General features: G+C 37.2%; 1 protein-coding gene across 1 annotated transcript in view; it reads left to right on the forward strand.

Annotated features, from left to right (window-relative positions):
• Positions 1-20981, forward strand: part of LOC111148399 (family with sequence similarity 151 member B) — a 30597-nt gene that overhangs the window by 6522 nt on the left and 3094 nt on the right. Inside the window, exons 2-5 of the mRNA XM_022504916.1 lie at positions 246-371; positions 3440-3605; positions 10992-11209; positions 14735-14870. Coding sequence (XP_022360624.1) covers positions 246-371; positions 3440-3605; positions 10992-11209; positions 14735-14870 — 646 coding nt within the window. The remainder of the gene's footprint in view (positions 1-245; positions 372-3439; positions 3606-10991; positions 11210-14734; positions 14871-20981) is intronic.

Consider the following 20981-nt stretch of genomic DNA (forward strand, 5'->3'; position numbering starts at 1 on the left):
TGACCTGAGCCGAAGGCTCAGGTCATGATCTCAGGGTCCTGGGATCGAGTCCCGCATTGGGCTCTCTGCTCGGCAGGGAGCCTGCTTCCCTCCCTCTCTCTGCCTGCCTCTCTGTCTACTTGTGATCTCTCTCTGTCAAATAAATAAATAAAATCTTTAAAAAAATAAAAAATAAAAAATAAAAAATAAAAAATGTTTGCCCCATGAAAAACAATCCATTCATTTTGATTTAAATGTTGTTTTAGGATCTTGGAGTGAAAATGTACTAGAATATTTTCTGAGAAATAACCTGATCACAACAGAAGATGGCGCTGAGATCGTCTGGTATCATGCTGCTAACCATAAGGCACAACTGAATGAGGCACTGAAAAGTAAGTCAATACAGTTTCTTGTATTTACACTGGATAATAAATTGATTCAGGTCTTTTTGTGATATGTAGGCATATTTGTAGGTACCAAAGACTTAGATGATCAAAATGCAAATTGTAGGCTGACATAAGTATTTTTATAAAAGATCTCATTTTGTTTACAAAATGAACAAATTTGCATAATGGAAGAATTTTCTTATTTTCCAAAAGTGATTTACTTTTTCTGTGTCTACTTGAAACTCTCAATATATTATTACACTTGCTTATACATTGTAGTCATTTGAGAAAATTTTTAATATCAGTGTTGTATGTCTTACATATTTTTGTGTCCTTCATAGTGTACTAAGGAGAATTTCAACAAGTATGTTAATGGATGGATGAAGCCATTGTGTACTAATTTATAATTAATTGCCTTGGGATAGAAACCAGGACTTTGGTTTACTAACTTAATCTATTAAAAAAATATATATATATATATATATATCTCACATGTATGTATTTATCTGTCTATATCTATATATATCTTTTATCTATTTCTCTATATATCTATATAGGATATATAGTTATATATATCCCTTCATTATAGATGAACACTATAGCAGTTTTTTTTAGCTACTTCCTATGAAGTACCCATGTTGGCTGCAGCAGCACAGGAGACTGAAAGCATTATCACCCGAGAGGTCTAGGGCATAGCTCAGTGACCTGGTACAACAAGGAAAACTCCACAGTCCCAAGTTTTATTGTAAAAATTAATGTGTCTTTTGCATCCTACTCAATTATATATCTGGATAATGTATCTGAATATATATTTCTTTTACTGTAAAGATATTTTTTCTTTTTTTTAAAGATTTTTTATTTATTTGACAGAGAGATCACAAGTAGGCAGAGAGGTAGGCAGATAGAAATGGGGAAGCAGGTTCCCTGCTGAGCAGAGAACTCAACGTGGGGCTCGATCCCAGGACCCTGAGATCATGACCTGAGCTGAAGGCAAAGGCTTAACCCTTTGAGCCACCCAGGCGCCCCTGTAAAGATATTTTTTAACTGTTATTCTTTCTCCTCAAAAGGAGGAACTTTGGTTTAATATGGAATCCCTGATACCTAAAACAGTGCCTAGCACATAATAACCACACAGTGATTGTGTAATAAATGAATTTTAGCAAAAGCAACACTCAAGAAAAAGTTGTTTAGTGAATGCCGGGAGCTGGTGGGAGTAGAGAATAGGGAGTGAATGCTAATGGATACAGGGTTTCTTTTTGGGATAATGAAATTTTTCTGGCATTAAGTACTGGTGGTGGTTGCACAGCCTTTTGAATATCCTAAAAAAACACTGAAGTGGGGCGCCTGGGAGGCTCAGTTGGTTAAGTGTCTACCTTTGGCTCAGGTCATGATCCCAAGGTCCTAGATGGAGCCAACATCAGGCTCCCTGCTCAGCGGGGATCCTGCTTCTCCCTCTTCCTCTGCCTGCTGCTCCTCCTGCTTATGCTCTCTCTCTCTCTCTCTGTCAAATAAATAAATTTTTTAAAAATCTAAAAAATAAAAAATAAGAAACTATTGAATGTATACTTTAAAAGTGGAATTTTATGGTCTGTGAATTATATGTCAATTTTTTAAAGATTGTATTCATTTATTTGAGAGAGAGAGAGGGAGAAAGAGAGCATGAGTAGGGGAGAGGGTCAGAGAGAGAAGCAGACTCCCTGCTAAGTAGGGAGCCCTTGGGATTGGATCCCAGAACCCCGGGATCATGATCCCAGCCAAAGGCAGATGCCTAACCAACTAAGCCACCCAGGCACCCCTATGTTAATTTTTAAAAATGGAAAAAAGGAAGAAGTAAAGTACTACTTACAGACATAATGGTTTTATATATAGAAAATCAAAAATCTCACAGATAAATGATTGAAATTCATGGGTAAATTTAGAAAAATCTCAGGATACAAAGTCAAAACAAAATAAATTTTATTTCTATGTAATAGCAACTAAAAATTTGGAAAAAATTGTTAAAATTTTATAATTCATAATAGTATATGCTGAAATCTTATACTAAAAATATAGTATTTTTTTATTATACTATACTAAAAATAGTATAGAGATCAATAGATCAATATATTGATCCAGGAAGTTTTCATAGGTTAGTCTTCAGATAATGTCCTTTTTACATTCTGTTAGGCAAAACCGGAGCCCCAAATTTTATAGTTTGGAAATGCTCTTCACAAATCCCTTTTCTCAGCCATGGTTAGTTTTGTGATTTCTTTTTAGGCTAAAGGAAAAGAGAGAGGATCCTAGAGATATGAAGGCTATATTTCAGTGGTTTATCTCATTTCTCCCAGAATATTTAAACATAGTATAACTATTATTAATACATCTGTTTCAGTTTGGTTAACATGGGAAACTGGATTTTCAACAATGTCTATGATTTTTAAAAAAACAGAGTACAGGAGAAACAATGTAAAAGTACCACTTGGTATTTATTGCACTGTCAACACATCTAGAGCTCAGAATAGTCAAAGTTGTTACAGAAGTTATTACATATAATGTAATTTTATTTTATGGTTTCAGCATTTAAATTTTATTTATTTATTAACATTTAGATTTTAAACACATTCATATTTTAAAATGTCCTGGTAAGAAAAACAGAAAACATTGAGTCTTTTTGAGAATAAAATATGTATTTAAAAAAACTTTTGTAACATCTTCAGGAAAAGTGTCACTATAAGCAATAAATATCTATAGTTTCTATGTGAGGAGTGAGAAGATAAAAGTACTATTTTATTCTCAGAAACTTCAATGAACACATATTAATCCTTCCTTTTGTATACTTACTTTGCTATGTACTGGAAAGAAATTAATATTTTAACATCAGCTTAAGAGCTGTAGATCTACAGAAAGGCATTTAACTCCTCGCCTGTTTGCTCAACTGTGAAACAAACAAACTTGTGAAGGCCTAGTACAGTACCTGGTACTTAGTAGTTATTCAGTAAATGTTAGTTTTTGTCTTCCTCAAAAGACTACTGGACCTGACATCTTCTTCAGTCCCTGTTTTATTAGCATTAACTTAAGTTCTTTTATTTGGACAGGTACTGCTCACATGATAGAGGCTGATGTCCTTCTTCCGAGTGATGGGTCAGAATATAGCCAACCAATCATGGCCCATCCTCCTGAAACAAATAGTGATAATACTTTACAGGAATGGCTGACTGCAGTTATAAAAAGCAATAAAGGCATCAAGCTGGATTTCAAGAGGTATTTGTATAAACATTTTCAGTCTTTTAGTTGCTGTAGAGTAACAATGAAAATAAAAGGTTAATAGCTTCATATATCTGTACTTGACTAAGTTTATACTTCAAACTGAAAATGGAATTACAAACTAGTATGTTTCAAGAAGGGACCTAAGACCTATTGAGTTGTTCACTTAAATTGTTTCTTAGGAACCCTTTGAAGCTAAAATTAAATTCATTTTTACAAAGGAATTTATCACAAATGACCATTGTGATAATAGAATGATAAAATTTAAAATGCTGCTTTCACTAAAAGTAGTCCAAAGGGAACCTGGGTGGCTCAGTCAGTTAAGCATCAGACTCTTGATTTTAGCTCAGATCATGATCTCAGGGTTGTGAGGTCACGTCCCGCATTGCACTAAGTGCTGGGCATGGAGCCTGCATAGGATTCTCTCTCCCTACCTCCCAACCCTGCCCCCACAACTTACCCTCTTTAAAAAAAAAAAAAAAAGTAATCTGAGAGAGAGTTGGTAGTAGTTTGGGTAGTTAATGCATATCCTACCTGATTTACATTGTATTTGTATATGGGAAGTTATCTAGAAGTCTTTCAATAATGCAAGAGTTCCTTATAAATTTTATTTTGGAAGCATTGACAGTGAAGAGCAAGATTAAGTGTTATTTCCTTTTCTGTGGCTGTCATGGAAAATTTTACTTTTGCGGTATTTTAGCAGTATAAAAATTATAGGTAAAGCCAGGAATATACTGTGCTACTACAGAAGCTCACCATAAGCCCCATGAAGGGGACTGCTATGAAAGTCTAGGATTTAGGGCACCTGGGTGTCTCAGTGGGTTAAGCATCTGCCTTTGGTTCAGGTCATGATCCCAGTGTGTGGGGATCAAGCCCTGCATCAGGCTCCCTGTCCAGCGCTGAGGCTGCTTCTCCCTCTCACTTTGCCTCTCCCTCCGCACCTCTTTAATGTTTGGTGACTCAGTTTTAGCTCTCCTTGCCTTTTCATGTATATGTTTACTATTGCCCATTGAATTGTTCTCTCTGATACATTCTGTGGCTGCTCACTAGTCAGATCAGCTCATTCATTCCTAGCGGCTACCACACACACGTATGCTGAGCCACTAAGATTGCAGATTTTTTGGTCAGAACATATTTGAAGGGAAATGAATTTATCTAACAGTTCTATGGACATGTATACCGTGTCAAACACTTTTCTAAGAGCACTGAATGTGTTGATTCATTTGATCCTCATAGCAATCCTAGGAGGTAGCTTATTGCTATCATCCTCATTTCCAGATGAGGAAAAAGAAGCAGAGAGGAATCAGTAGACTGCTTATTGTCACAGAGTTGGTAGGAAATCTGCCAGCCTGGCTGGAGAGTTCACACTGTGAAGGAAGACTCTGTGCTACCTCTGTAAAAGGAGCTGATGGACCTATTAGTCAAATTTTACTGGTTCTTATTTTATGGCTCTAAGTTATTTTGTTTGGTATACAAATAATAACTAAGTACTAAAATTTATCTGAAACATAGTTTGTTTTTCTTTGAAGTATGCCTTATATGTTGCTGTTGGGCAAAATGCATCCTCAGCCTTTGTTTTTCCCCAAAAATGTTAGGGCTTTTCCTTGACATTTACTCTTCAAGAAGGATTTTATCATTGTTTTGTCAGCTTTCTGTTCCAGAAAAATAAAAATTACAACACAAAAGATTTTATTTTCTTCAGTAAGGTTTTGGGTTTTTCTTAATAGAGGTTTTGTTTTTCTTATTTAAGTTACTGATAAGGGCAAGTAAAATTAACATAGTCTATATCAGCAATAATTAAAATATTTACATATAGAATATATATATTAAATTCTTTTTCATTATGTTCTATGTCATAACTCCTTAGGTTTAACTGCACAGTGCTTTGCACATAGTAGACCCTTCATATATGCTGGTGGGATTTCAATTTTGGGGAGCATATGCTGTCTGCTGATGTTACCCAGTAGTAAGCCATTATTGAATGCCCTATATCACCTTACTAAATTGAGAAAGCCTAAGAATCTCCTCCCTGAATGTAAGCTGGAAATTAGTGTTTAATCCAACCTTCACAGACACCAGATTTCTTAAGAAATCAGAATTTTTTCTGGAAAAAGAGATGTTGGTGGCAGACATGTGTGAATTAATTCAGGTTTTCTTCCTGTTCCACCCATGAAGAGCAGAACCCCACAGGAACTTGGCTGCTGCTATAGGACTTGCGGATAAGCAAGCTTTGGGGTCACAGGTACAAGTTGTTTGCTACCAAGAATGGGGGTGCCTGATCTCAGAATTGTATTTTAACATGGCACTGATATTAATCAAGGCAGAAAGCATTTGAGACAGAGAAATGATAGCATCTGAATTAAAGTCTGCAAGGTCCAGCATTAGAGTTTAGTAATCCACTAACATTTAGGGTCTCCATTTCAGAGAGAGAGAATGAACAAAAAGAAATTCATGGGGCACGTGGGTGGCTCAGTCGGTTAAGTGTCTGCCTTTGGCTCAGGTCATGATCCCAGGGTCCTGGGATCAAGCCCCACATCAGGCTCCCTGCTGGGCAGGAAGCCTGCTTCTCCCTCTCCCTCTGCCTGTTGCTCTACTTGTGCTCTCTCTCTATCTCTCTAATAAATAAATAAAATAAATAAAATGTATTTTTAAAAAAGAAGTTCACTACACGGGAGCAGAGTGAAAGAGAGGCTGGAGACTAGCTTCCTCTGGTATTTTTTTTTCTAAGATTTTTATTTATTTATTTGACAGAGAGAGATCACAAGTAGACAGAGAGGCAGGCAGAGAGAGAGAGAGAGGGAAGCAGGCTCCCTGCTGAGCAGAGAACTGATGCGGGACTCGATCCCAGGACCCTGAGATCATGACCTGAGCCGAAGGCAGCGGCTTAACCCACTGAGCCACCCAGGCGCCCCTGGTTTTAATGAATAGTATCCTTTCTCACTAATAAATATGACCTAATAAATAGGGAAGTTATTACTTTTTCTTCTTATCCTAGGAGGCCTGAAAGGAGTGAGTTGAAGAGTGCTGGAAGCATAGGCAGGTGGACTCGAATCCACTAAGAAACTTGGAAATGTGAGGAGAGGATACTGAATATTCCCCTCTGACAGCCATCTCCCCAACTCTTAGCCTCCCACTGTAGTAGTCACTAAAACCTAATTTTCTCAGAAGCAAATTTAGGCCTTAAAGATTCAGAAGAGATTCAGAATTATAAATAGTGTAGTAGTCCAGTAAAGTTCATATGTGTATTTTTTTAAAAAGTAAAATTTATGGGGATGCCTGGGTGGCTCAGTTGGTTAAGCATCCAACTCTTCATTTCAGCTCAGGTCATGATCTCAGGGTCCTGGGATGGAGTCCTACATTGGGCTCTGCTCTTAGCAAAGAGTCTGCTTGAGGATTTTCTCTCTTTCTTTCCCTCTGCCCCTCACCCTACTCGCTCTCTCTAAAGTAAATAAATATATCTTTAAAAATAAGCAATATTTATGTAGGCTGATTATAACCTTATTGTTTCAAAATCTATAGATGTCAGTTAGAATAGATGTAGAGAAAAGAGTAAAACTGCTTTTTTATTTAAGTAGTAACTAAGGGGGCACCTGGTAGCTCAGTTTGTTAAGTGTCTGCCTTTTAAATGGATGCATTCCTGGAAACCTATAAACTTCCAAGACTGAAACAGGAAGAAGTTGACAACCTGAATAGATCAATATCTAGTAATGAGATTGAAGCAGTGATCAAAAACCTCCCCAAAAACAAGATCCCAGGACCTGACGGATCCCCTGAGGAATACTACCAAACATTCAAAGAAGAAATAATACCTATTCTCCTGAAGCTCTTTCAAAAAATAGAAACAGAAGGAAAACTTCCAGAGTCTTTCTATGAAGCCAGCATTACCCTGATCCCTAAACCAGGCAAAGACCCCATCAGAAAGGAGAATTTCAGACCAATATCCCTGATGAATATGGATGCCAAGATTCTCAACAAGATCCTAGCTAATAGGATCCAACAGTACTTTCCACCATGACCAGGTGGGATTTATCCCTGGGATGCAAGGGTGGTTCAACATTTGCAAATCAATAAATGTGATAGAACAAATCAATAAGAGAAGAGTGAAGAACCACATTGTCCTCTCAGTTGATGCAGAAAAAGCATTTGACAAAATACAGCATCCATTCCTGATTAAAATTTCAAAGTATAGGGATCAAGGACCGTTTCTCAACTTCATAAAATCTATTTATGAAAAACCCACAGCAAATATCATTCTCAATGGGGAAAAGCTGACAGCCTTCCTTTTGAGATCAGGAACACGAAAAGGATGCCCACTCTCACCACTCTTCTTCAACATAGTATTAGAAGTCCTAGCCACAGCAATGAGAAAACAAAAAGAAATAAAAGGTATTCAGATTGACAAAGAAGAAGTCAAACTCTCTGTCTCCGCAGATGACATGATACTTTATATGGAAAACCCAGAAGACTCCACCCCCAAACTACTAGAACTCATAAGCAATTCAGTAATGTGGCAGGATAAAAAAATCAATGCACAGAAATCAGTTGCTTTCTTATACACGAAAAATGAAAATATAGAAAGGGAAATTAGAGAATAGATTGCATTTACTATATCACCAAGAACCATAAGATACCTTGGAATAAATCTAACCAAAGAGGTAAAGGATTTGTATTGAGGAACTATAGAACACTCATGAAAGAAATCGAAGAAGACACAAAAAGATGGAAAAGCATTCCATGCCCATGGATCGGAAGAATAAACATTGTTAAAATGTCTGTACTACCCAGAGCGATCTATACTTTCAGTGCCATCCTGATCAAAATTTCACCAGCATTTTTCAAAGTGCTGGAATAAACAATCCTAAATTTTGTATGGAACCAAAAGGACCCCAAATTGCTAAGGAAATGTTGAAAAAGAAAAACGAAACTGGGGACATCATGTTGCCTGATTTCGAGCTTTACTACAAAGCTGTGATCACCACGACAGCATGGTGCTGGCACAAAAACAGACACATAGACCAATGGAACAGAGTGGAGAGTCCAGATATGGACCTGCAACTCTGTGGTCAAATAATCTTCGACAAAGCAGGAGAAAATATCCAGTGGGAAAAAAGACAGTCTCTTCAATAAATGGTGCTGGGAAAATTGGACAGCTATGTGTAGAAGAATGAAACTCGACCATTCTCTTACACCATACACAAAGATAAACTCAAATGGATAAAAGACCTTAACGTGAAGCAGGAATCTATCAAAATCCTAGAGAAGAACATAGGCAGTAACCTCTTTGACATAGACCACGGCAACTTCTTTCAAGACATGTCTCCAAAGGCAAAGGAAACAAAAGTAAAAATAAACTTTTAGGATTTCATCAAGATAAAAAGCTTCTGCACAGCAAAGGAAAGAGTCAACAAAACAAAGAGGCAACCCACAGAATGGGAGAAGATATTCATAAATGACACTACAGACAAAGGGCTGATATCCAAGATCTATAAAGAACTCCTCAAACTCAACACTCAAAAAACAGATAATCACCTCAAAAAAATGGGAAGACATGAACAGACACTTCTCCAAAGAAGACATACAAATGGCCAACAGACAAGTGAATAAATGTTCATCCTCATTAGCTATCAGGGAGATTCAAGTCAGAACCACATTGAGACACAACCTTACACCAGTTAGAATGGCCAAAATTAACAAGACAGGAAACAACAAGTGTTGGAGAGAATGTGGAAAAAGGGGAACCCTCTTACACTGTTGGTGGGAATGCAAGTTGGTGGAGCCATTTTGGAAAACAGTGTGGAGATACCTTAAGAAATTAAAAATAGAGCTACCCTATGACCCTGCAATTGCACTACTGGATATTTACCCCGAAGATACAGATGTCTTGAAAAGAAGGGCCATCTGTACCCCAGTGTTCATAGCAGCAATGGCCACAATAGCCAAACTGTGGAAAGAGCCAAGATGCCCTTCAATAGACAAATGGATAAAGAAGATATGGGCCATATATACAATGGAATATTACACCTCCATCAGAAAGGATAAATACCCAACTTTTGTATCAACATGGATGGGACTGGAGGAGATTATGCTGAGTGAAATAAGCCAAGAAGAGAAAATCAATTATCATATGGTTTCACTTACTTGTGGAGCATAAGGAATATCATGGAGGACATTAGGAGGAGGAAAGGAAAAGTGAATTGGGGGAAATCGGAGGGGGAGATGAAGCATGAGAGACTGTGGACTCTGAGAAACAAACTGAGGGTTTTGGAAGGGAGAGGGTGGGGGATGGGTGAGCCTGGTGATGGGTATTAAGGAGGGCACGTATTGCATGGAGCACTGGGTGTGGTGCATAAACAATAAATCTTGGAACACTGAAAAAATAAAATAAAATGAAAAAAAATTGTCTGCCTTCTGCTCGGGTCATGATCCCAGGGCCCCTGCCCTGCTCAGTGGAGAATCTGCTTATCCCTCTCCCTCTGCCTGCCACTCCCCTTGCTTGTGCTCTCTCCCTCCCCCTGCCCAGTGAATAAATAAAATCTTTTAAAAAATAAATATAGTAACTAAAATATGGTTGTCTCTAGACTCCAGAAAAGATGTTTATGAAGTGAAAATGAAATTTATAAAAGTTTTAAGAGGATGTTATAATTTTATACTTTGCAACCAGTTTTAGAAATATGTTTATGCATCCAAACTTAAAAGTATACATGAAAGAATAGAGGCTCTTTTCTCTGAGGTCATGAGCCAGTAGAGACACAGTGCCTAGGTATACTGTAGGTATTTTCATAAATGTGAATTTTCAGGTTATGAGTATATCTAATTTTTAAATCTTATGTATAGATTCTCTGAAGACTGAGTATTTATGTCTTTTCTTAAATTATTTTATACTGAGTGTTCCTAATACAGTTTTGAAACTTCAGTCTTTCTACAAATAGTGGCATTCTTCATGTGTTTTTAGAACCCTTAAGGTATCCTCATGAATAATAAGTATAAGTCAACAATTTGAGATATGGCATATGTTAACTTCTCCTCTGGTGTTAATGTAATCTTTGATTTTATTTAGTTCAGTCATTATCGTATTACAATTTTGTTAGGAAGTTGAAAACATTGAAACCACTAGTCTAAAGATTTTTTTTTTTTTTTTTTTATTTGACAGACAGAGATCACAGGTAGGCAGAGAGGCAGGCAGAGAGAGGAAGGGAAGCAGGCTCCCTGCTGAGCAGAGAGCCCGATGCGGGGCTCGATCCCAGGACCCTGGGATCAGGACCTGAGCCGAAGGCAGAGGCTTTAACCCGCTGAGCCACCCAGGCGCCCTGAAACCACTAGTCTAAAAGAACTTTTTACTTTTACTTTAGGAATGTATCTCATTGACAACAACTATGTTTTTAGTCTGGCAGCTGTGGAACCATCCATGATGCTCCTGGAAAATGTGAAGAGGCATCTGAAACGTCCTGTGTGGATTAATGCTGATATTCTTCCTGGTCCAAATGGAAATAGCAGGGTAGTGGATGCAAAACCTTTTATAGACACGGTGACATCCTTCTTTCCAGATGTGACATTTTCCCTGGGTTGGACAACAGGATGGCATCCTGAGAAAGTCAATGAAGGTAATAATTTTAAAAATATATTTCTTATGGGTCAAATTAAAATCTGCTCAAGATACAAAAATAACAGGTTTAAATACAAAACCAAACTCTTATTCCAAAATCTAAGAGCCTAATGGAGATAAAGCTCTGGCTCTAAGGCATCTGTATGTCTCTTCTTTCTTTTCTTTCAGATAGACTGCATTTGTTGGTGACATTGTATCACCAAGCTTGGATGGGAAATTTGCATGGTCTAGATTAACCAAAGTTGCCTCTACAAACTTTAAACGAATCCTGAATTGGTCTCTTTGAACTTGCAAATCACTCTATACTCTCTCTTTTTTTTTTTTTTCCTTTTTACCTTGGAGCAAACTTCCTACATCAGATGAACGATAAAGAAGTACTTCTCCTGTGATGTGAGGCCAGAAGGAGGGAGAGTGTTGTTGAAGAGCCCAAGTTCTACTCCATGGACATTGAAAAGGGCTCCATAAGTAGTTTGCTGGTTTCATCTCTTTGTCTGGACAGGGGAGTGGGAGGCCATGAGACTCTCCTCTAGGCTGGATCCTTCTTCCCTTTCGTCTCTTCACTTCAGGATGGACCCAAATTTCAGCTTTTTTCCCCCCAGTTGAAACTGATTATGCTGTTTGGGTTCATCTTTCTATTTCTTCATACATCCTTAGGCAGTGATTTACAGGTAAACAGCTCGAAAGCCATCAGATGCTCTGGAGCTCCTGTCCACATGGTAAAAGTAAATGAAGAAGGTATTTAGAGCATATGGAGATGTTAGTCTTTACCCTGCGTTCAGGGAATTCATCTTTTACTTACTTTCAGTTATTGTTTTTTTTAAGCTGTTACTTATTTATTTGACAGAGAGAGAGAGAGCATAAGCAGGGGGAGAGCCAGAAGGAGAAGCAGGATCCCCATTGAGCAGTGGGCCTGACGTGGGGCTGGATTCCAGGACCCTGGGATCATGACCAAGCTGAAGGCAAAGGTCAAACTGACTGAGCTAGCCAAGCACCCCTGCAATTATTGTATTTAGACGTTAACTTTTTAGTCCAACATAAGATCAGAGTAACTGCTATCTAGTGAGTAGTGACATTTAGGTTCTAACCCTCTGGACCAACAATTGATGTGATTGAGACAAAGAATAATATGCTTATCATAATTCTAATTTTTTAAGCATTTTAATTTTAATTAGCTTCATTAAAGAATATTGCTTGTAATTCAAAGTGTTCAAAGAAGGTAAATGAGAAATAGTTTATCAACTTCCTTACTGATTCTGAACTCCTTTTGTCACTGTTTAGTATAATTCTGGCGTAACCTCAGGCTTTAACTAATTAGACTATATCTGGATTTTGAAGTCATTTTGTTGTTGAATGTGTCCAGGCTGCTTTTCTCCCATCGGCCTCTTGTCATTACCAACATATGCTTTATACTTCCTTACCTTTTATTTGTTATAAATAAATATCTATTTATTTTAGAGAGAGAGAGAAAGAGAGGGAGTGCTTGTGAGTGAGGGGTGGGGCAGAGGAAGAAGGAGAGAGAGAATCCCAAGCAGACTGCACACTGAGCTGGAGCCAGATCTTACAACCCCGAGATTGTGACCCAAGCAGAAATCAAGAGTCAGATGCCCAACCAACTGAGCTACCCAGGCACCCCATGTTTCACAGATTTAGAAAAGAGTTTATAAATTTATAGTCATGCAAATGTAGCTTCTGTTAGCAATCCCCTTTTCTAATTACAAAGATTTTCAGATTTTCAAGGAAAGCAGAACATTGCCCTTCTTTTATGAGGAATTTAGCTGCTAAACTAACATATTCACATAAGCTTTCTGTAAAATATTCCTTTATTCACCAGTACTTTTTATAGGCTGTTTTTGATAGAGGCTGTTATTTATTTATTTATTTATTCTGTCAGGGAGGGACAGAGGGACAGGGAGATAAGAGTCTGAGGCAGACTCCACACTGAGTGTAGAGCCCAACACGGGGCTCAGTCCTACAACCCTGAGATCACCACCTGAGCAAAAACCAAGAATTGGGCATTTTAGCCCACTGCATCATGCAGATGCCCTATAGAGGCTATTATTTTGAAAATATAATTTTTTTTCTATTTTTTTAGAGACAGAGAGAGAAGTGGGGAGAGAGGCAGAAGGAGAGGGAGAGAAAGAATCCCAGACAGGCTCTACACCCAGTGCAGAGCCTGACAAGGGACTCAGTCTCACAGCCCTGAGATCATGACCTGAGCTGAAATCCAGAGTTGGTCGCTCAACTGAATGAGCTACCCAGGTGCCCCCCAAAATATAATTTTTTTTCCCAAAGCTTTTATAAAAAAGCAAGTGTGTTTTCCACAATCTCTTAACATGATTTAAAACCCATATATAAAAGTCATTTTGGGAATGCCTGGTGGCTTATTCAGTTAAGCATCCAACTCTTGATTTTGGCTCAGGTCATCATCTCAGTGACATGGGGTCGAGCCTGGTGTCAGGCTCCATGCTAAAAGCATGGTCTGTTTGGGATTCTCTCTCTCTCCCTCTCCCTCTAACCTTCCCCCACTTGCATACATTCTTGCTCCCTAAATAAAATTATTTAAAAAAAATGAAAGTCATTTTTCTACTATTTCTACTTCAGATAAAATGTATAAGTAGTTTGGACTAGCCAAAAAATAATCATGAAGATAATTATTTCTTAAACATCTACTACCTAGCAGGCATCTTTCTGTTGAAAAAAAAATACTTAAGTAACAAACACAATGGAAAATCTAAGTTTATTTATGTACCTTTTTAAAAAGATTATATTTGTTTATTTGAGAGAGAGAGACAGAGCAAGCATCAGCAGGGGGAAGGGCAGAGAGACAAGCAGACTCCCCACTGAGTACGAACCCCGACATGCTCGATTCCAGGACCCTGAGATCAGGACCTCAGCTGAAGGCAGATGCCTAGCCAAAGGCAGATGCCTACCCAAACCCAGACACTCCCAGAAAATCTAAGTTTATAGAGAATATTAGTAAGGGAGATAAGGTCACCAGGGTGGCTCAGTCTGTTGGGCATCTGCCTTTAGCTCAGGTCATGATCCCAGTGTCCTGGGATCGAGCCCTTCATCCAGCTTCCTGCTCAGCAGAGAGTCAGCTTCTCCCCCTGCTGCTCTTGTGCTCTCACTCACTCTCTCCCTCTCAAAGAAATAAGATCTTTAAAAAGAAAATGAGCCAGATATACCTAAGGTAAGAGCCTTAGAATCTTTAAGATAAATATAATATAAAGGTTTGAGTTTTTTGTCCTTGAGAGATTAGTAAAACCTTTTTAATATTTTAATGTTTTATTAAATTTGCTCTTAAGTCACTTGTGGCATGATTTTAGACTTGATTTTTTGTCTCTATTTTCCATTCAAAATATTTTCATGTATTAAGTGGTAATTTAGTTCACTCTGAATCCGAATAGAGCTTTTTATAAAATACCTATGAATTACCTACTCATAGGTAATTTAATTTAGTTTTTTATTTAACTGACTTTTAGGATTCCAGTTAGAAAAATTGAATTTCTTTCTTTCATTTCAGGTTACAGTTGGACAATGGTGAAAGAAATGGAGTATATATGTAAGGAGCTAAATCAGCCTGTAACATTTCCTGTCAGAGCAGCATTAGTCAGGCAGTCTTGTTCTCAGTTACTTTGGCTGTTAAAGAAATCAAACAGGTATGTGTAAGTTTAACAAAATAGCATATGTGTGTGAGATGTGTGAGAAAGAGACAGAGGATGAAAACGGATTATGGAAAGACAGTGCGTGGGGATGCCAGGCTGGCTCAGTCGGTTAAGTGTCTGCCTTCGGCTCACGTCGTGTTCCCAGAGTTGTGGAATCGAGCCCCACATTAGGCTTCCCTGCTTCTCCCTCTGCCTCTGCTCCTTCCCCCACTCATGCATGCGCACTCTCTCTCTCAAAAATAAATGAATAAAATCGTAAAAAAAAAAAGACAGTGTGTGTGAGAAAAAGATGGAGACAGAGAATGAACACTGATTGTGTAAGTGAACAAATCCCCTCACTTGAAAGAAGCTCCTGATTAATCTTCACTTACATAACATCATGTCTTTCACCTCTATTCCTCACAAAAGTTTCTGAACACAGTAGGTGCCCAGTAAATGTCCTTTTTCTATTATGTTATACACTCTCAAAAAGTTTTTAAGTCAATAAAATAGTTTCTCTTTGAATTCTAAATTTCAGAAGTTTCTTCCATATAAAAATTTTATTATTTTAATATATAATAAAAATTAGTTGGACTACCTCTTAAATATCAAAAGAGATTATAAATGTACAGATATTGAAACAATTTTGATACTGTCTTTTTAATATACTAGTTAGTAGAACAAGGAAAATCCAGAAATAAACCCAAATCTATCATGGAAATTAGTTTAGGGAAAGCTAGCATTTCAAGTCATTGGTGCAAAAGTTCAGTATGGTATGTGAGAATAGGCCAACTGTGCAGAAAAAAAAAAAAAAAAAACTGGCACCTTTCATTGATCTTTCTTCCAAAATGAATTCCAGGTGAATTAAAGACTTGAAAATCAAGCATTAAATACACAAAGAAAAAATATGATATTTTCTGTAGTTTCAGAGTGGAGAAGACCTTTCTTAGTAAGGCACAAAACTTAGAAGCTATTCTCGCTGCAAAGTTACCAGAGAAAGAAGTCTAATATTAAAAAATATATATATTTTTTTTACTTGAGCTCAAATTAAGATAGCTACCTCAGAAATGCAGGGAAGAAAGTGTTCCAGAGAATGAATGGGTTTATAGGGTTATATACTATTTTAATCTTCTAAAATAAATAAAATAATAAATATAATAAATTTAATAATATATTTATAATAAAATTTTATATTTTATAATAATATAATAAATTTATAATATATTATGTATAATATAATACTACTACTATACTATACTATAATATAATAAATAATACCTATTATGTAGGTAAGTTTCTGTTAAGAGCAATCTCTGTTAATAGCTCTCTTCCTGGTACAAGCTGGCTGTTGAGGAGGAGGTAAAGAGATTTTCCTGTATCTGCTGGGGTTTTGTTTGTTTTTTAACTCAAAATAATGTTTGTGCCATCTTGGGGTGGCCTGCTCTTGGATCCCACATTTCTATGTCTTTATTTTCTTATTTTCTTTATTTGAGCTTTCCGTCTTGTTTCTTGATTAAACTAGATGCACAATAAACTAGAGAAGGCAATATCCTAAGGAAAGCAAGAGCATCAAGGTAGGAGTCTCCTGGGTCCTTGACATGTGGAGGCACAAAATCAGCCCTGAATTATTTGTGCTTTTCCAGCTATGTGAGAAAGAGAGCTAGGCTTGTTTAAGCTATTTTTAATTTAGGTTTCTATTATAGCAGCCGAACTATATCCTCATATAATACATGAACTCATACAAATACCTATATATGAAGCCCTTAAGAAAATCTACAAAGTAAAATAAGATGTTTTCTTATATTATATTCTATTTTATAGAATCTATATTATATTCTATAATACAGTAAACCCAGAAACTATAATAAACCCAAAATAAAAAATAATTCTACTACCTAGATGCCTAAAAAATTTCTCTTAAAACAACTTTTGAGGAGGGGCATCTGGGTGGCTCAGTGGGTTAAGCCTCTGCCTTCGCCTCAGGTCATGATCCCAGGATCCTGGGATCGAGCCCCACGTCGGGCTCTCTGCTCAGCAGAGAGCCTGCTTCCTCCTCTCTCTTTCTCTGCCTGCTTCTCTGCCTACTTGTGATTTCTGTCAAATAAATAAAAAAAATCTTAAAAAAAAAAACTTTTGAGGAAAAACTTACAATTGTGTGATACAAATTGACAATAATGAAAACCTACACAAAAGGAACAATGGGACACTGCTAAAGCAGTGGTCAGAGAAAAAAGAAAAGTCTTAAATACTTGCATTAATAAATATAAATATGTTAATAAATATAAAAATGAAAGTAAAGCATCCAACTCAAGAAATTATGAAGCTATATAAAACATAATTTTAAAAGATAAAAGACAGAAATTAGTGAATCATTAATCAAAAATATGAATAAATCTAAGAGCTGGTTTCTAAAAAAAAGATAAATCCATTATCTAGGTTTTATTTTTTTAAAGATTTATTTATTTATTTATTTGACAGAGAAGGATCACAAGTAGACAGACAGGCAGGCAGAGAGGGAGAAAGAGAGGAGGAGGAGGAAACAGGCTCCCTGCTGAGCAGAGAGCCTGATGTGGAACTCGATCCCAGGACCCTGAGATCATGACCCACGCCAAAGGCAGAGGCCCAACACACTGAGCCACCCAAGCGCCCCCCCCCTTTAAAATTTAAATGTTTTTAAATTTATCTGACAGAGAGAGAGAGAGAGAGCACAAGCAGGGGGAGCGGCAGAGGGAGAGGGAGAAGCAGGCTCCTTGCTGAGCAGGGAGCCCGATGCAGGGCTTCATACCAGGACCTTGAGATCATGACCTGAGCCAAAGGCAGACACTTAACTGACTGAGCCACCCAGGAACCCCTCTAAGTAAAATCTTTTATCTGTTGCTTAAATTTTAAATTTTGAGTTACTACAGGAATAGTCTGATACCTACAACTATGGCTTTTCCGTGTTCACTCTTTCCTTATCTTCATAGCTTCTTGGGACCAAACCTAATTGAAGAAAGCTTCCACTTGTAGCTCAGGGATGCCATTCCCACTGTTGCAAAGTGTTTAGGTAGAATGAGCCCCTCATCTAGCAATGTCTTTGGTAGGCTTTCTCTGTCATGTACAGACATGGGCAGATTCTCTTCACTTCTTTACACACAGTTGATTAAGTATCTGCCTTCCGCTTCGGTCAGATCTTGGATCCTGGGATCAAGCCCTGAATCAGGCTTCCCGATCAGCTGAGAGTCTGCTTCTCCCTCTTTCCCTCCCCCACTTGGTGCACATGTGCTTGCTCTCTCTGTCTCTCTCCATCTTCCAAATAGATGAAGTCTTTAAAAAAAAAAAAAAAGGAGGCAAGACTAAAAAAAATTATGCATCATATGATTCCATTTATATAAAATTAAGTAACGGGCAAAAATTAAACTGTACTGATTAGGGATGGCTATATAGGTAGTAAATAAAGAAAAGTAAGAATATGACTACCACAAAGGTCAAGATTGTGAGCAGTCCAGGGTAGAGGAAATGTTGATTATAGAGTGACATATGAGTACTTCCCAGTGTAGTGGTGGTTCTCTACTTCTTGATTTGTGTTTTGGTTAACTAGAGTTCATTTTATAATAATTCATTAAAATGCATATTTATGTATTATGCATTTTTCCTATATAATTTCACAATAAAAAGGGATTAAAAATGAAACTTGAGAATTGATTTGAATAAATATAATTTAGGTACCCTGAGGTAATTTTTTTTCCTATTTCACTTTAAATATAATAGAGAGAGGATTAAAAGAGGCAGAGTAAGACTGGAGAGCTCCTTTTTTAGCCTGAATTCATATCTGTTTATCATAAGGTTAGTCACCATTGTGTTCAAATAAAATAATAAAGATGCCATTTTAGCAAAAAAAAAAATACAGGGTTTTTTTTTAGTATTTTTGTTTTATTGAGAAATAAATGAAATTATATCACTGTATAAGTCTTTTTCTAAGATTTATTTATTTATTTGAGAGGGAGAGTGACCCAGTGGGGAGGGATAGAGGGAGAGGGAGAAAGAGTCCTAAGAAGACTCCGTGCTGAGCATGGAGCCCAACTTGAGGCTTGATTCCACGATCCTGAGATCACAACCTGAGCCAAAACTAGGCGTCTGACACCTAAACAACTGTGCCACCCAGACGCCCCCATCACTGTATGAGTTTAAGGTGTACAGCATCATGGTTAGATTTATTTATATTGTGAAATGATTACCACCACATGTTCAGATGTTCAGTTAACCTCTGTCTTCCCATATAAATACAATAAAAAGAATGAAGATAAGGAAAAAGAAAAACGATTTCTCCTTGTGATGAGAACTCAGAATTTACTCTCTAAAAAACTTGCCTATGTTGGGTATTTACCCTAAAGATACAAACGTAGTGATCCGAAGGGGCACGTGCACCCGAATGTTTATAGCAGCAATGTCTACAATAGCCAAGCTATGGAAAGAACCTCGATGTCCATCAACAGACAAATGGATAAAGAAGATGTGGTATATATACACAATGGAATACTATGCAGCCATCAAAAGAAATGAAATCTTGCCATTTGCAACGACGTGGATGGAACTAGAGGGTATCATGCTTAGCGAAATAAGTCAATCGGAGAAAGACAACTATCATATGATCTCCCTGATATGAGGGAGAGGAGATGCAACATGGTGGGTTAAGGGGGTAGGAGAAGAGTAAATGAAACAAGATGGGATTGGGAGGGAGACAAACCATAAGTGACTCTTAATCTCACAAAACAAACTGAGGGTTAATGGGGGGAGGGGGGTTGGGGGGGTGGGATTATGGACATTGGGGAGGGTATGTGCTATGGTGAGTGCTGTGAAGTGTGTAAACCTGGCGATTCACAGACCTGTACCCCTGGGGATAAAAATATATTATATGTTTATAAAAAATAAAATTAAAAAAAAAAAAACTTGCCTATGTAATCATAGAGCAATGTTAGCTCTAGGCATCATGTTGTACATTAGATCCTTAGTACTTACCTTATAACTGTAAATTTGTACATTTGACCACCTGCCCATTTCCCCCTCCGCACCCTCTACATCTGGTAACCGCAAGTCTAATCTCTTTGTTTATGAGGGTTTTTTTCCTTTTAGATTCTACATGTAAGTGAGATTGTACAGTATTGTCTTTTTCTGTCTGACTTATTTTACTTAGCTAATGCCTTCAGGGTCCATCCATGCTGTCACAAATGGTAAGGTTTCCTCATTTTTTTATGGCTGAATAATACTACACTGTATAAATGTATATACCACAACCTTTTTTATCCATTCATCCATTGATGGACATTTAGGTTGTTTCCACGTCTTGGCTATTGTAAACAATGGTTCTGTGAACATGAGGGTGTGGATATTTTTTCAAGTTAATGTTTTTGTTTCCTTTGGATATATTCCCAGAAGTAGAATTGATGGATCATAGGGTAGTTTTGAGGCTCCTCTGTACTATTTTCCATAGTGGCTGAACCAATTTATAATCCCACCAGCAGCACACAAGGATTCCCTTTTCTTAACATCCACACCAGCATTTGTTATCTCTTGTTTTGTTGATGATAGCCATTCTAACCTCCATAAGGTGGTATGTCATTGTGGTTTAGATTTACATTTCCATAATGACTGATGATGTTGAGCATCTTTTTATGTACCTGTTGGCCTTTCATATATCTTCTTTGGAAAAATGTCTGTTTAGGTCTTTTTTTTTTTCTTTTAACCCATTTTTAAAATGGGTTTTTTTTTTTTTTAATTTTAATTTGTTACCATTAGTTTTTTTGTGAGTTCTTTATGTATTTTGGATATTAACACCTTATCTATAGTTTGCAAATATTTTTACCCATTCCCATTGCAGAGGCTATTTTCACTTTGTTGATTTTTTTTATGCTGTGCAGAAGCCTTTTAGTTTGATTTAGTCCCACTTGATTATTTTTTATTTTGTTTCATGTGCTTTAGGTGTCATATCCAAAAAAATCATTACAAAGACCCATGTCAAGGAGCTTTATTCCTATGCTTTCTTCTTGGAGTTTAATGGTTTCAGATCCTACATTTAATTGTTTAACTCATTTCAAGTTAATTTTTGTGTCTGATATAAGATATAGGTTCAGCTTCATTCTTGGGGCA

This window comes from Enhydra lutris, unplaced genomic scaffold, assembly GCF_002288905.1.
Source record: "Enhydra lutris kenyoni isolate GAN:26980312 unplaced genomic scaffold, ASM228890v2 scaffoldscaffold19, whole genome shotgun sequence".
Lineage (NCBI taxonomy): Eukaryota > Metazoa > Chordata > Mammalia > Carnivora > Mustelidae > Enhydra > Enhydra lutris.